The sequence below is a fragment of the Rhamphochromis sp. 'chilingali' genome, assembly GCF_963969265.1.
Source record: "Rhamphochromis sp. 'chilingali' genome assembly, chromosome: 6".
NCBI classification, from domain to species: domain Eukaryota; kingdom Metazoa; phylum Chordata; class Actinopteri; order Cichliformes; family Cichlidae; genus Rhamphochromis; species Rhamphochromis sp. 'chilingali'.
In genome coordinates this window covers 11,759,344-11,772,794 of record NC_137933.1, presented here as the reverse complement: position 1 = coordinate 11,772,794, position 13,451 = coordinate 11,759,344, and the positions used below count along the sequence as shown (strand labels likewise).

Genomic DNA, 13,451 nt, shown 5'->3' with positions numbered 1-13,451 from the left:
TTGGTTCTCCCTGACTTGCATTAAAACATTTTTTAAAAAGCCACCACATGTGCAGGTGTTTTACGCAACAAAGCCTAAATGTACACCACCTGCACAACCCAACAGATAGAGGGTCAAAGCAAATTTGTAGTTTGTGGAGAAAGTCAGTGAGCAAGCTACTATCCTCAGAACCAAGAGATTGTGGTTCACCTGAGAAAAATGGCAGGTTTCTCCCTCTATCACTCATAGCAAATGTGACCCTTATTCTCCAGGAGTGAAGGAGGAAGATGTGTGGTTGTATTCAGTCACAAAGAAGAGTCCAACATTATGTTCAGTTCTGACACTTACATTTTGTGTTGGCCACATATGCTCTTTATGTTTTCATCAGTGTACTTTCTGTTGCCTATTTCAAATGAGTTCACTGCAGCTTATAGGTGTGTGTGTGTGTGTGTGTGTGTGTGTGTGTGTGTGTGTGTGTGTGTGTGTGTGTGTATTTGAGCTGCTATGGCATACAAAAGCAAAGTTGAGAAGAGCCTGAGTGGCACATCCCTCAGAGAAAACACACACCTAAAGTGAGAGGACAAATATAAGGCCCTAACCTTAGTCTTCCCCCTACAAATACAGACTGAACTGACATCCTCTGAGTGGGTGTTTGTCGTACTTGAGTTTATGAGTTTCTTCATAACGCTACCAACAGTAAGGAAAGGCTATACTGAGCCTTGAATGAAATTACAATATACTCTAAATATGCAATAAATAAATACAATAGTCTGTCGCATCACATCAAGTTTTCTGCATTTCTTCCACAGCAATAATGAAGACTTGTATTTTTCAGTTTTAGGAACGCTAATCAATATTTTGGGGCAAGGTGATCAGAACAACAGGGCTTGAGGATCAATAAGCCTGACAACAAGTCTTCTTTCTAGTGTTTATCCCGCATGTCAGGGTCCGCTTTGCGGCAAATCCGTCTCCATTTGGCACGATCAAAGGCGTCTTCTGGGGTGGCATTGACGATCTTCGTGTCTTCCTTTATTTTATCTATCCACCGTTTCTTCGGACTGCCACGGGGTCGCTGGCCACCAGGCTCAAGCCTCATTGCCGTTTTCGCCACTGAGCTGTCCTCGGAGCGTAATACGTGTCCGTACCACTGTAGCCATGCCTCGCACATTTTCTTCATGATTGGTGCGATGCCGAGCCGTTTTCTGATGTCTTCATTCATGACTTGGTCCCAACGCGTGAGGCCTAGACACCACCTGAGCATTCGCATTTCCATCGTGTGCCTTGCTCGCACGGGTCAATGCCGCATGGATATCCCCGTCGCCACTGATCATCAGTCCCAAGTACTTGAATTGGTCGTCCTTCTTCAGGTCTTCCCCGTCGATGTTAATGGTGCCATCAGTTTGGGGGCCAGCTTCCATGCACTCGGTCTTCTTGATGTTGAGTCTCAAACCATGATCGGCCAGGCGCGTCTTCCATAAACCTGACAACAATGTGAATCATATACTATATCCTTGACTATCACCAGAACACTAGTCCTATGATCATGTAAATAGGCTCTTGTATTGACATTAGAACCATGATCATCAGCAATACACAAATGATGAAATGGAAGAATGGTGTTTCATCCCTCTATTAGTGTACTGAGACCTTACTAAGGCACGTTATGTTGATATTTTACAGACTTATACATGTCTGAGTTAAACACTGGTTATATTGTTTGGAAAGAACAACCTAATCTGGTCAATTAGGGCACAATCATATTTGGAGCCTGGTCATTTTGACCTGGATACTATTTCGATTTTTTAAATTAAAATTGTTATTGAAGAACTACATTTTGTAGAGTAACAGCATTTTGCAGAAACACATCAATACTAAAACTTGTTCATTTGTGAAAATCGTAAAGTCTGCATGTTGGATGGTGGGTGTGGTGATGGAATAAGCCACAAAATTTTTGTATCCCATTTTGGAGTTTGGTGCTTTTCTTTCACTTACTTTTTACTTTTTAATTTTACTCTGTTGATTTTATTGAAAATTATTTGGTCAGATTTAAAAGGACTAGAAAAAAATGGTTTTAATTAAGATTTGCCTCTTCACAGCATTAATGCTACAGACTGAAAAAGGACACCCCTGCTTTAAATGTGACACCAAAGGGTCCAAAATATGAAAACTTTAAAGTTGATGTCATCCAACTACTAAATGGCCTTAGTAATTTGTGGTTACTGATGTGCTGCTCTTGCTGCATAGTTTGACACCAAAGTGTGCCTCATCTTTGCCCTAAAACACGATGACATCCAGTTTAATTATTCATTGGCAGCTGATAATGGCTATTGATTTCTTTAAACCTGCATGACAGGGGTATTTTAAAATTATGACTAGGTGAAGCATTATGGTATTTTTCACTTTCTTTTCACTTTCTTTTTTATTTATTCCTTTGTTTAGTGCCAATTTTTTGATAATACTTTTTATCTGTCTTTGATAGATAAAAAGCAGTGGTATAAAACTGGAGCAAAATACAATGGCAATTTGTAAGCAACTGGTAAGAAACTGGGATGTTTTTTATTTAGTGTACTGTAGCTTTGTTTTAGCTAATTCCTCTACAGATGTTCAAAGTCCAGGAAAAAACAGGAACAAATGAATGCTGAAACAATGTTGTTGCAAATACACCAAATACAACTGATTTACACAAGTGCAGTGCGTGGTGCAATTAGACAATCAACATGCAGTCATGTTCACTGCTTTGATATACCAGCAAATCACTGCATGTGGTTGCATGTAAGCTGTGTCAGAGTAAACAAGAAATCAATGCACACTCAGAAAACCAATGTGGTTTTAGTACAAACTGCCATACATTTTAGTATTTGTTATTAAAGGACATGATTAAAAGATTCAAATTTGTCTTATATGTATACACAAGATTTGTTCCTTCAGTGGTGCTAGGTTCAATCATTGTGCAAATGTACTGTTTATAAGATTGGGGGAAACCTGCAGTCAGCTGAGACTGAAGAAGTCTTTTGGGTGAGTGACAAAACATTTCTCTCACTGAAAACGCTATCAGATGATCAGAATGCACTTTTGAGTCATATCCTGTCACCTTCACTGTCACCATATCTCAAGCCAACTGAACATTTATGGGAGATTTGGGGTCAACAGCTTGATCACTTTTGAATTTTGCATTTGAAAAGAAATCATGGATTTAACACAAATACTGCACCAATGCACACATGAAAAATACGACTTCTTTACATCAAAGTTTGCAGTGCCATGCATCTAATTTAGGAAACATTGACTAAACACTTAGAGTCCAAAGTCAATATCCAGTATCTGTGTTACCTCATCCTGGGTTGCACAGTCACATCACAATCCTCTAAAACACAATTGCAACAATGTTACTGAGATTATCTCATTTTTCCACAAGCAAGAATATGCGTCATCAGAATTATCTAGGATTTGACTCTGAGGCTTTTTCTAATGTTTTTCCAATAATGAATATTGTTACCTCGAACAGTGGCCATTTTTTTTTGGTAAATCGAGAAAGTGTAGTGCAGAGATCAGTCCTAACTCCAGGTTTTCCACTCCCACTTTTATAAATCAAATAATGTGATAAAGTGACACAGACCAACAGTGTAAGACACATTTTGAACAGGCAACCTTTAAAGCTCACCGCTAGGCTTTGACTATGAGAGCAGATTTAGCAAGAAGGATTCTCGGTCAAACCGCATACATGATTCACACATCAAAGTGTCTCAGAATATATAATACATGAAGCATGTGAATTCAAACTGACATCCTTTGGCACATTGGCCGTGAAATCTCTCTCCTGGCTAATCGTTGCCCTTGAGACTTTACATGTTATTCATATATGTAAGAGAATTTAGATAATGGCTTAAATCAAAGTGATATATTTAATTTAAAGTATATGAACTCGTGATCTATTCTGTGGATAGAGCGCTCAGAAGTGCAAGGAGATTGGATATTCATATGTGAGAAAAATCATTATAACATGCACTTGTATTTTGAATTCAAAACTCAGGAGTCAAGTACATCCACAGCACATGTATATTTTATTAGAAGAAATTTTCAGACACTCTTTCATCGTGAGCTCAAACAATCATTGTGGATCAGTGTGGATACATCTGTTCCACTGTACATAGGTTGTTTTTCATGTTTCAGATCTCATCAGGGGCGTTTAATTAATAGGTGTTTATTGAAGAAAACTGTATGTTCTCACATTCAGATCATCCACAGCCATGGACCTGGTTCAGCTGCCAGATTCATAGGCTCTACTACAAATACAGAGAGTAGCTGCTAGGGAGGGAGGCAGTCCAGATGGCTGCATCAATTCCAACATTGCAAATCGGTGTGACTGTAAAGATTTAAGCTGCTGTTTTGGGGGATGGGTGCTAATCAAGATGACTTCTGATCACAGCATACGCAAAACTGCCTGTAAAAGCTGCTAGATGGAGGGAAAGTTTGTCGAAGTTGCTGCACAAATTAATTAAAGACTATACTAAATATTTTACTCAGTATTCAGCTATATATGCTATTATTATTAGGTTGAACTGACAGGTAAATAACATTGCTAATCAAGTGAAAATGCTTTTCTCGTCTTTCTCTCTATTAGCTAACTCTAAATGGAATATCTAATTTTAGACTGTATGTAAGATGTGACCTTTGCTTCTCATAAATGATGGTGGTTTGATTATCAGTTTTTCTAAAACTATTCTGTATTCTATAACTGTAGCCATTTAATGAGTGTCATTCACCTTGTTGTGACAATTCAAGGTTAGTTTTACCCATCAATCTCATATCCAAGTCCCTGAGTTAGTTAAATAGTCTCATTTAAACAGAAATGTTGTGGTTTAGAGCTGTTCACATTTCTGCACAAGTTATAGCAAGATGCAAGTCTGAATCTTATAAATTTATAAATTTATCATATATATTTATATACATATAAATGTATAGATAGGAGCACAGGGTCAAATATGCACAAGAGATATGAATAGAAAATGTCCTTTGGTATACTCAAAGTACAAAGCATGTGAAAGACCAGAAAACTTTTTCATCTTCATTTAAATTTAATTTAATTCAAATTTATTTGTTTAGTATCAAACAACAGTCACCTGAAGACACTTATGTTGTAAGGTGAAGATCTTAAACTATTAGAAAGACAGACCAGCAATCACTCGACACCCTATAAGCACTTGGCGACAATGGGAAGGAAAGACTCCCTGCAATAGGAAGAAACTTCCAGCCACGCTCAACAAATTGCTCTGCCGCAAGAGAAAGAGAAAAAGGCACTCTATAGGGGAGAGATTCAGAGGTTAGTAATTGCCAATGAATAAATACAGCAATGGGTTATGAAAACAGAGAATGAAAAGATATGAGTGAAGAAGTAGCAGTATATCATGGGAAACCCCAACAGCCTGATCCTAATGCTGCATAACTAAGGGGGGATTCTGGGTGAGCTGATCCAGCCCTAGCTATAAGCTTTATCAAAATGTAAAGTTTTGATTCTAATCTGAAAATTAAAGAGTGTCTGTCTCTCGAATCCAAAATAGGAGCTGATTTAGAAATAGGAAAGATTAAAGATTATCCAGGCATTTTTTTCTTCAGGACATGCCCATAGTTTAACTAGCTGATTCGTATCATCTGGCTTCATGGATTTAAAAAAGCTGGGCGTCATCTACATAGGAAAAAATGTATGCGGTGTTTTCTGTTAACGTTGTCTAAGGAAACGTGTAATGTAAAAAATGATTGGTCCCAACATGGAACTCTTTAATTGTGTGTGAGGAAGACTCCCCATTTATATGCACAAATTGCTATCTTTCAGACTCCAATTTGTGCATTGCAGTCCTTCATTATTAACAGTATTTTTAGTGTTAACAGTGTTAAAATTTTATCTGTGATGCAACCTGGGGCTGTTCATGTTTTCCTTGATCAATCCTTTATAGAGGACTTATTGTCTATATTTTCCAGACCAAACAAAAATCTTGTACACACAGTGAGTGCAATGGCCTTTCCTCTCTAATTTATGTGTCGTCTGCTTTAAGGTCCAGATTTGACAGTCATGAATCTGTGATTTCTCGTATGTTACACTATTATCAAAATAATCAGGTTCTGTAGGAGTAAAGTTTTGGTAGCTGTTCTGCATTGTGTTGGCACACAACGCTGAAGAAAATAACAATGGAATCACTTCGTTAACCTTAGTTCTAGCACTTTCAGAAAGACATTTTCTGTAATGAAATGTATTCTTTATTGCAGTGTAATCCATTATTGTAATTTTATTGTTATTAAGAAATGCTCAAACAAAAGAGGGTTTTTCAGGAATTACTGGTGAATGAAGTTCTATGCCACAGTTCAGGGCAAGATTCAAAGTGTGATTAAAGAGTTGACAGGCCTATTTACATTTTGAGAGAAGCCACTTCAGTCTAATACAAAATTAAATGATGTGTTGAGGCTGTTATTTACAACATCTACATTAATTACCTACAATAATTATTTTATCTGAACTGAGCACTAAATCAGTATAAAAAAAATCTGCGAAATTAAATAGAATTTTTGAGTAAAGGCCGGCTGGATGATAACAAAAATAATATTTTTTAAGTTTTTCAATTACAGTGTACAAGGCTAAGAGTTAAGCTTCTGATTTAATAAAAAAAAATGTCCAGTTCTCTGGTTAATAAATATACTGGAGTGAAAAATTGCTGCCACTTCTTCTCTTTGGCCTGTGGTTCAAGGATTCTTACAATTAGTATGACTTGATTAATTTAACAAGCATATTCACCCCATTGTAACCAGGTAATTAAATAAGTAAGTACAATTTATTAATGTAGTGCTTTTAACACACATAAAATTTACAAAGCACAGAACAAGAATTAAAAAGCTACAACACTGTGTTTTAAGAAGAACAGTAAGTGATACAATACAGCAGCGAGGGCCTACACCAAGTGAAAGCACCACCCAGCATATCTATAACAACTGCCATCTGTAGTGCCAACACAGTGTATTTGCACATTTGTCAAACATGAGATTCTTTCTGTCCCTGTTCTTTCATGTTTGAGTACACTTACGCAAAAGATACCAGTAATTTGGCAAAGTATTCTTTTTTTTTCTGAACTGAAATAAAGTGCATTCACATCCTCTAGCAGGGTTTTGTATCTGCCCTTAAAATGTTCACCACCACCATCTATTATCAGCTTTTCCTTTTCTTCCTTTGCCCTTCTCAGTGCAGCCAATCATGATTAGAGAACACACTCTGGGGTGTAATAAAGGTCTGTTGCAAGCAATAGTGACCGAACGCCCCTTCATCTGTGAGCTGCTCAAACCTCCCAGCCTTGGTAGATAGTTGAAGAGAAAGCTGCTTTCAGTGATTGGAGCTCCACTTGACTGTTTTTTTAATTTTAACTTTGCCCTACTTCTGGCTGAAGAGCTCATTAAATAAGATCTTGTGCTATAGCTAGAAATAGGAAAAAACAGGAGGGGGGAGAAACAATAATCATGTATTTAGCCATGTGAGTCTTATCGCCTTTGGGAGTTCTGTCATGAGGCCATAGAGAGTGTATATTATTTCCCTTTACCCAATTTTTAAAACACATCTAAAAACCTTTCTTTACCCACAATCATTCTGTGTCTTTGAAGCAAACATGCTCTGGGTCTTAAGGACAAAAATTCAAAGGAGCCAAGTTGGCTTTGGACTGAAAATAGTGAAGATTTTGCAGCAGAGCAACTGAATTCTTCAAACGCTCGTCCCAACTGACTGCAGTCGGTCATGTGATGGAAATCGGCAGTGAGCTGCAGGTTCACTTTTGCTAGGAGACTTTGAGGCCCAGATGTCTTACAAAACCAAAAAGGTTTTCAATAAATATATCAAAGATTAACAGAACATGTTGCAATCACAGTGTGTCTCGCTCTGATATTGACCACGCCACGTACACCTGGGTGCATTTCATCATATCTCTGCTAACAGAAGTTCTCTGACATTTCTCTCCCACAGAGAAAACAACAACAACGGGAAAAAAAAACAGGAACAGAGAGTCTCCTTGTATGTTTACTTTGGACATGTTACTAGGAGGGGAAGTATTTTCTGCCCCAAAGATTTAAATCAGAACACCACTGTCTAGCCACAAATATCCATCACACGATGGTGAACTACTCTTTTATCAACTAGTATAGACACTATTGTGTTGTATGTACAATTATACCCTGGTGAACATAAATTTGTGCCTAAATGTGACCATTCATGAATTAACTTTTCAGCATGGGAATATAAATGATCTCAGTCTCTCACTCAGAGCAAGTCCTCATCACACTTAAGTTCCCCTTTGCCAGTTTTTTAGATTTAGCAACAACTTTTATATCCCTTAAATTACTAAAAAGGAATGCATAAGATCAAATCTAGTTACTTTTTGGTTAAATGGCTGCCAGCACTGCCCCTTTGGTGTGAGGACTTGCTGTCACCCTGCGGGTGTCTCTCTCTCTCTGTCTTCCCTGCTCAGTGAGAAGCATCTGTGGATGAGCTGGATGTACACGTGCTGTGTGTTTGTGGGCTTTTCCCTTGCAGAGGCTATTCACTGTGTGAGGAAAAAAAATGAAAAAGGTGTATTGTCACTCCTAATTTTCTCTGTGACTAATCATTTTACATGTGAGCATAGCTGAAATCACAGCACAGCCTTTAACTTGTATGTGGTGATTTTGTCAGACATTCCTCAGACTTGTTCACTTCCTCGCTATCTGGCTTTCCCTCGTTAATCTGCATGCTCCAACCAGTTTTTAATTTATTCTTTTGAGAAAAAAAACTAAGTGGAAAATAACAACATATCTGTAAATACTTTAGACTTTACCATGTTTGCCTGTACTGCCAGCACACTGATAGCTTTACATCTATTTGTGTTTCCACTGCAGTTGGGAGGATGTGGCATCCTGGGCGTCGGGGTCTGGCTCTCAGTGACCCAAGGGAACTTCGCCACCCTGTCATCATCCCTTCCCTCCCTGTCTGCAGCCAACCTGCTCATCGCAGTGGGGACGATCATCATGGTGATTGGCTGCCTCGGCTGTGTGGGAGCTGTCAAGGAGAGCCGTCCTCTGCTGCTGACAGTAAGCAGAATGGTTTTGGATTCACCTGCTGACTTTAAACACAAAGTTGCGATGATGTCATATTTTCAGATTACAGCTTTTACAGAGCACCATAGCTCACGTTGTTTTGAATTGTCTAGTGTGTGTGTGTGTGTGTGTGTGTGCGCGCGCGCCCGTGCATAACATAAGTACAGTTTTATGTGCTTCTGTTTGATCCGATTGCAAGAGGGCCTTTAGGGTTATTATTGTTATGACAACTATAATAAGGGATTTTCATAAAGCAACAGGTCTAAAAAAATCATGCTGCATTTTTAGACAGCATGATTTTCAGTTTTGGGACACTTTGATATGATGTTGTGGTTATTTGACAGGTAACCATTTCATAAAAATGCTTTTAGTGCTGTGAACCACTGTTGCCTAGTTTTGCTTTGGTGAGCAAACTATATTGGTCACACTCATTTTATATCTGAGGTAGGCAAAGAGCACGTGGAGCACAACAATCAGAGTATGCTTTGGGGTTTAAAGTCTTGTTTTTAAGGGGAATATCTCTGCAAATATCTAACAACAACTGTTAACAATAGTGATGACAGTGATGCTGTTTTAATGCTAACATTAGCTTGACAGACGGGAAGGCTTCATAGCTACAATAGACTGATTTACACAATAAAGGGTTTTTCTGGGTCTTTAGACCACAAAAGCTTATGAAGTTCAATAAAGAAGATCTGCATTCACTCCTCTGCCTGCATTCCCGTCCAGGCTGTTAGTGTATTCTTTACTTCACTTCCGTTTTTCCAGCCTGCCAAACTTAATTTTGTTGTCATCGCTCTAGCCCAATCATTTTCTTGCCTGCCTTCTGCAAGCTAAACAGCTTCTGTTACATGTGCTTTAAATCTCAAATCTCTTCCGTTTTTCTGCATTTCAGACTCTGACTTCATGCAGTTGTGTCTTTGTCATTTTGTTTGTTCTTAGTTGTGTCCTGATTACTGTCTAATCACAGGAGCAGGAGCTGCATCACATCAGCTCTACAATCACTCCTGTTGTCTGCAAGTTCTCACTGCTAGCAAAGTCAATCCAGTACCCAGTCATGTTAGTGTACAGCTATAATAGTTAGCCTCTGTCTCATCGCTGGCCGTGCTAGCTTTCTCTTCTCTCTCCTGGCCTCTGATGGCCCTCAAGTCAAACGTAACTACATCAGTAACAACTAGTGAGGGGCCAGTCATCCTCTTGTCCCCAGACTGCCTTCTCTACAGAAGGTGTGTCAGCAGGATTGAGGAGATCCTTAGAGTATTCTTTCCACTGCTCAGCTATATCCTCAGTTGAAGTCAGTGGCAATCCTTCTACTTTTACTGTACACTGTGTGAGTATAGTATAGCTTTCCACTCCAGAATCGGGTGAATATTTACCAAAATCACTTTGTTTCATTGCCTCATTGAAGTCCTCCAGACCTGTGTTTTTGCTTCAGCTACCACCTGAGTCACATTGCACTTGGTCTGGCAGTATCTGTCCCACAAGTTAGCCTACACCGATAAGTCTGCTTCTTCAGCTTTATGGCTTCACCATTTGGTTCGGGGATTACCGCAACATAAGATAAGATAAGATAAGATAGAACTTTATTAATCCCTCGGGTGGGTTCCTCTGGGAAATTCGACTTCCAAAAAGCACAGCAATGACCGAAGTTACAGTTACAGAATTGTTATATATATATATATATATATATATATATATATATATATATATATATATATATATATAAATATATAAATAAAATATACAAAGGGGATAAATAGAATAAATAGGAATAAAAAATAAAATACAAGTGAATTGCACATTTCAAGTATTGAGTCTATTGCACTGTTGACTATTTACAAAAAGTATTGCACAAGGTATTGTACAGTGAGGTGAAGAGGCACTACAGCTTAGTTGTTCCCCCCTCCTTTGTCCTCCTGTTTCCCCTCCCTCTCCCCTCCAGAGAGGAGTTAAACAGTTTGATGGCGTGTGGGACAAAGGAGTTTTTAAGTCTGTTAGTTCTTGTCTTGGGGAGAAGCAACCTGTCACTGAACAGACTCTTCTGATTGTTTATGGCCGTGTGCAGAGGATGCCCAGCATTGTTCATAATGTCCATCAGTTTCTTTAATGTCCTTTTCTCTGCCACTGTCACCAGAGTGTCCAGCTTCATGCCGACCACAGAGCTAGCCCTCCTGATCAGTTTCTCCAGCCTGGATGAGTCCCTCTTTGCTGTGCTGCTCCCCCAGCACACCACAGCATAGAAAAGTACTCCAGCAACCACTGACTGGTAAAACATCCTCAGGAGCTTCCTGCAGATGTTAAAAGACCTCAGCCTCCTGAGGAAGTACAGTCGGCTTTGGGCTTTTTTATACAGGTGCTCTGTGTTGCATGACCAGTCCAGTTTATTGTCCACCCACAGCCCGAGGTACTTGTACTTGTTGACCACCTCCACCTCCTCCCCCTCTATCTGAACCGGCAGTGGACCTTCTCTGGACCTCCCGAAGTCCACAACCAGTTCCTTAGTCTTTGAGGTGTTGAGTTGCAGGTGGTTTGTGTGACTCCATGCGACAAAGTTCCTCACCAGACTTCTGTACTCCTCTTCCTGATCATCCCAGATACACCCCATGATGGCCGTGTCATCTGCAAACTTCTGAATATGGCATAATTCAGAGTTGTAGCAGAAGTCAGAGGTGTACAGGGTGAAGAGAAGAGGGGACAGCACAGTTCCCTGTGGTGCTCCTGTGCTGCTGACCACAGTGTCAACATGACAGGCACCTACTTGCAGCCACAGCTCTGTGCACCCTAAATATATCTGTCCAACATCCCCAACATCCGCTCTTGCCAACTGATTCAACTCACATCTAAGTAGTGATGAGTCGAGCTCAGCTCGTCTCCTCATCCAAGTGTCCGTGACATATGGCCAAAGACTTCAGGATACAATCACAAAATCAGTCATTGACCTGTGACCAAGGTTGTCCTGGTGTAACATGCGCTTATGAACACCCTTATGCTTAAACATAGTATTTGTTATGGACAAGCTGTGATTAGCACACAAGTCCAATACCAGAACAGCACTCGGTTTCGGGTCAGGCAGGCTGCTCCTCCCTGTCACGCCTTTCCAGGTTTCACTTTTATTGCCCATGTGAGCATTAAATGATCTCATTAGGACAATGGAGTCATGAGGTGGGGCATCCTACAGCACCCCACCCAGCAACTCCAAGAAGGCTGGGTGCTCTGAACAGTTATTTGGTGAATAAGTGCAGATAAATGTCAGGAACCACCCCCTGAGCCAAAGGGCAGGTAAAAAAAACCCTCTTCTGAGATACAGGTTATGAGACAGGGAATAAAGGAATACCCATCCCTGTCTGCTGGCTCTCACTAAGGGTGGCTCCAGAGTGGAACAGAGTCTGGCCCATTTCCAGGACCCTAGTTGCAGAGCTCAAGCTGTGTGTTGAGGTGAGCCCGACTATCTTTAGTTGATATTTCTCAGCCTCACACACCAACTTAGGCTCATCCCCCAACAGAAAGATAGCGTTCCATGTCCCAACAGCCTCAGCAGCTGGGGATCTGACCACCAGGCCGAGACACACTTGGAGCAAACATTCAGTATCTGTGGTCACTGGAGTCCCTGTGACATTGCTAACATGCTGCAGGTTGAATGTTCTGTCTGTGGACACATTGATAGTTTACATACAGAAAAGTTTTTTTTAAAACTCAGCAAAAATGAACAGAACCACGTAATATAACAGTAATAAACAATTTAATAACGTGAATGAAATTTATACTGTTAATAAGGAGCTCCTGGTTTTTCCTGAACTTGCAGGAAAAGAAAAATCTCAGCTTTAGCTTATGGGCCATATGGGGGCCTAGACTTATTGTCAGGGATCCTACTAATCTTTTTCAGTTTAATGCCTAGAAATACTTTTAGTAGCCTTGCTAATCCCAATAAAACAAGCTCTGTGGATATTGTTGGGGCACTGTTGTAATCACAGAAAGAGTTACGCATCATATATTAAAACAAGAAAACAATATCATTTATCACTTTTTCAGTGACAGGATACTATCCAAAGTGGAATGTTTTTTTCTGGAAGTTGAAATGATTTTTATTCCTTCAGTGGTTTCATGTGCTTCAAACTGTAATTGGCTTTTCATGTAGTAGTTATTTTAGAAAATTATATTAGTACTAGATGGCAGATTAGCCCACTCTCCTGCATTCAAATCGATAAAAACTAAAAACTCCCTGTGGCTATGTCAACAGTTTCAAAGCACACTTCAGATGTCCAAATATTAACTACAATTAACTTTCAGCCTGATCAATATTATAATCTACCATCACTTATACAGATATAAAACATAATTCTTTTAAAAGCCGAGTGCCATGATGCATTTTAACC

The 13,451-nt window shown here is 39.5% G+C and overlaps 1 protein-coding gene across 2 annotated transcripts in view; it reads left to right on the top strand.

The window, feature by feature from the left end:
* tspan4a (tetraspanin 4a) overlaps positions 1–13,451 on the top strand; it is a 183,897-nt gene that overhangs the window by 98,468 nt on the left and 71,978 nt on the right. For both annotated transcript variants that reach the window (XM_080884908.1, XM_080884907.1), the window contains one exon: positions 8,881–9,072. In XM_080884908.1, the coding sequence (XP_080741034.1) occupies positions 8,881–9,072 (192 nt within the window). The remainder of the gene's footprint in view (positions 1–8,880; positions 9,073–13,451) is intronic.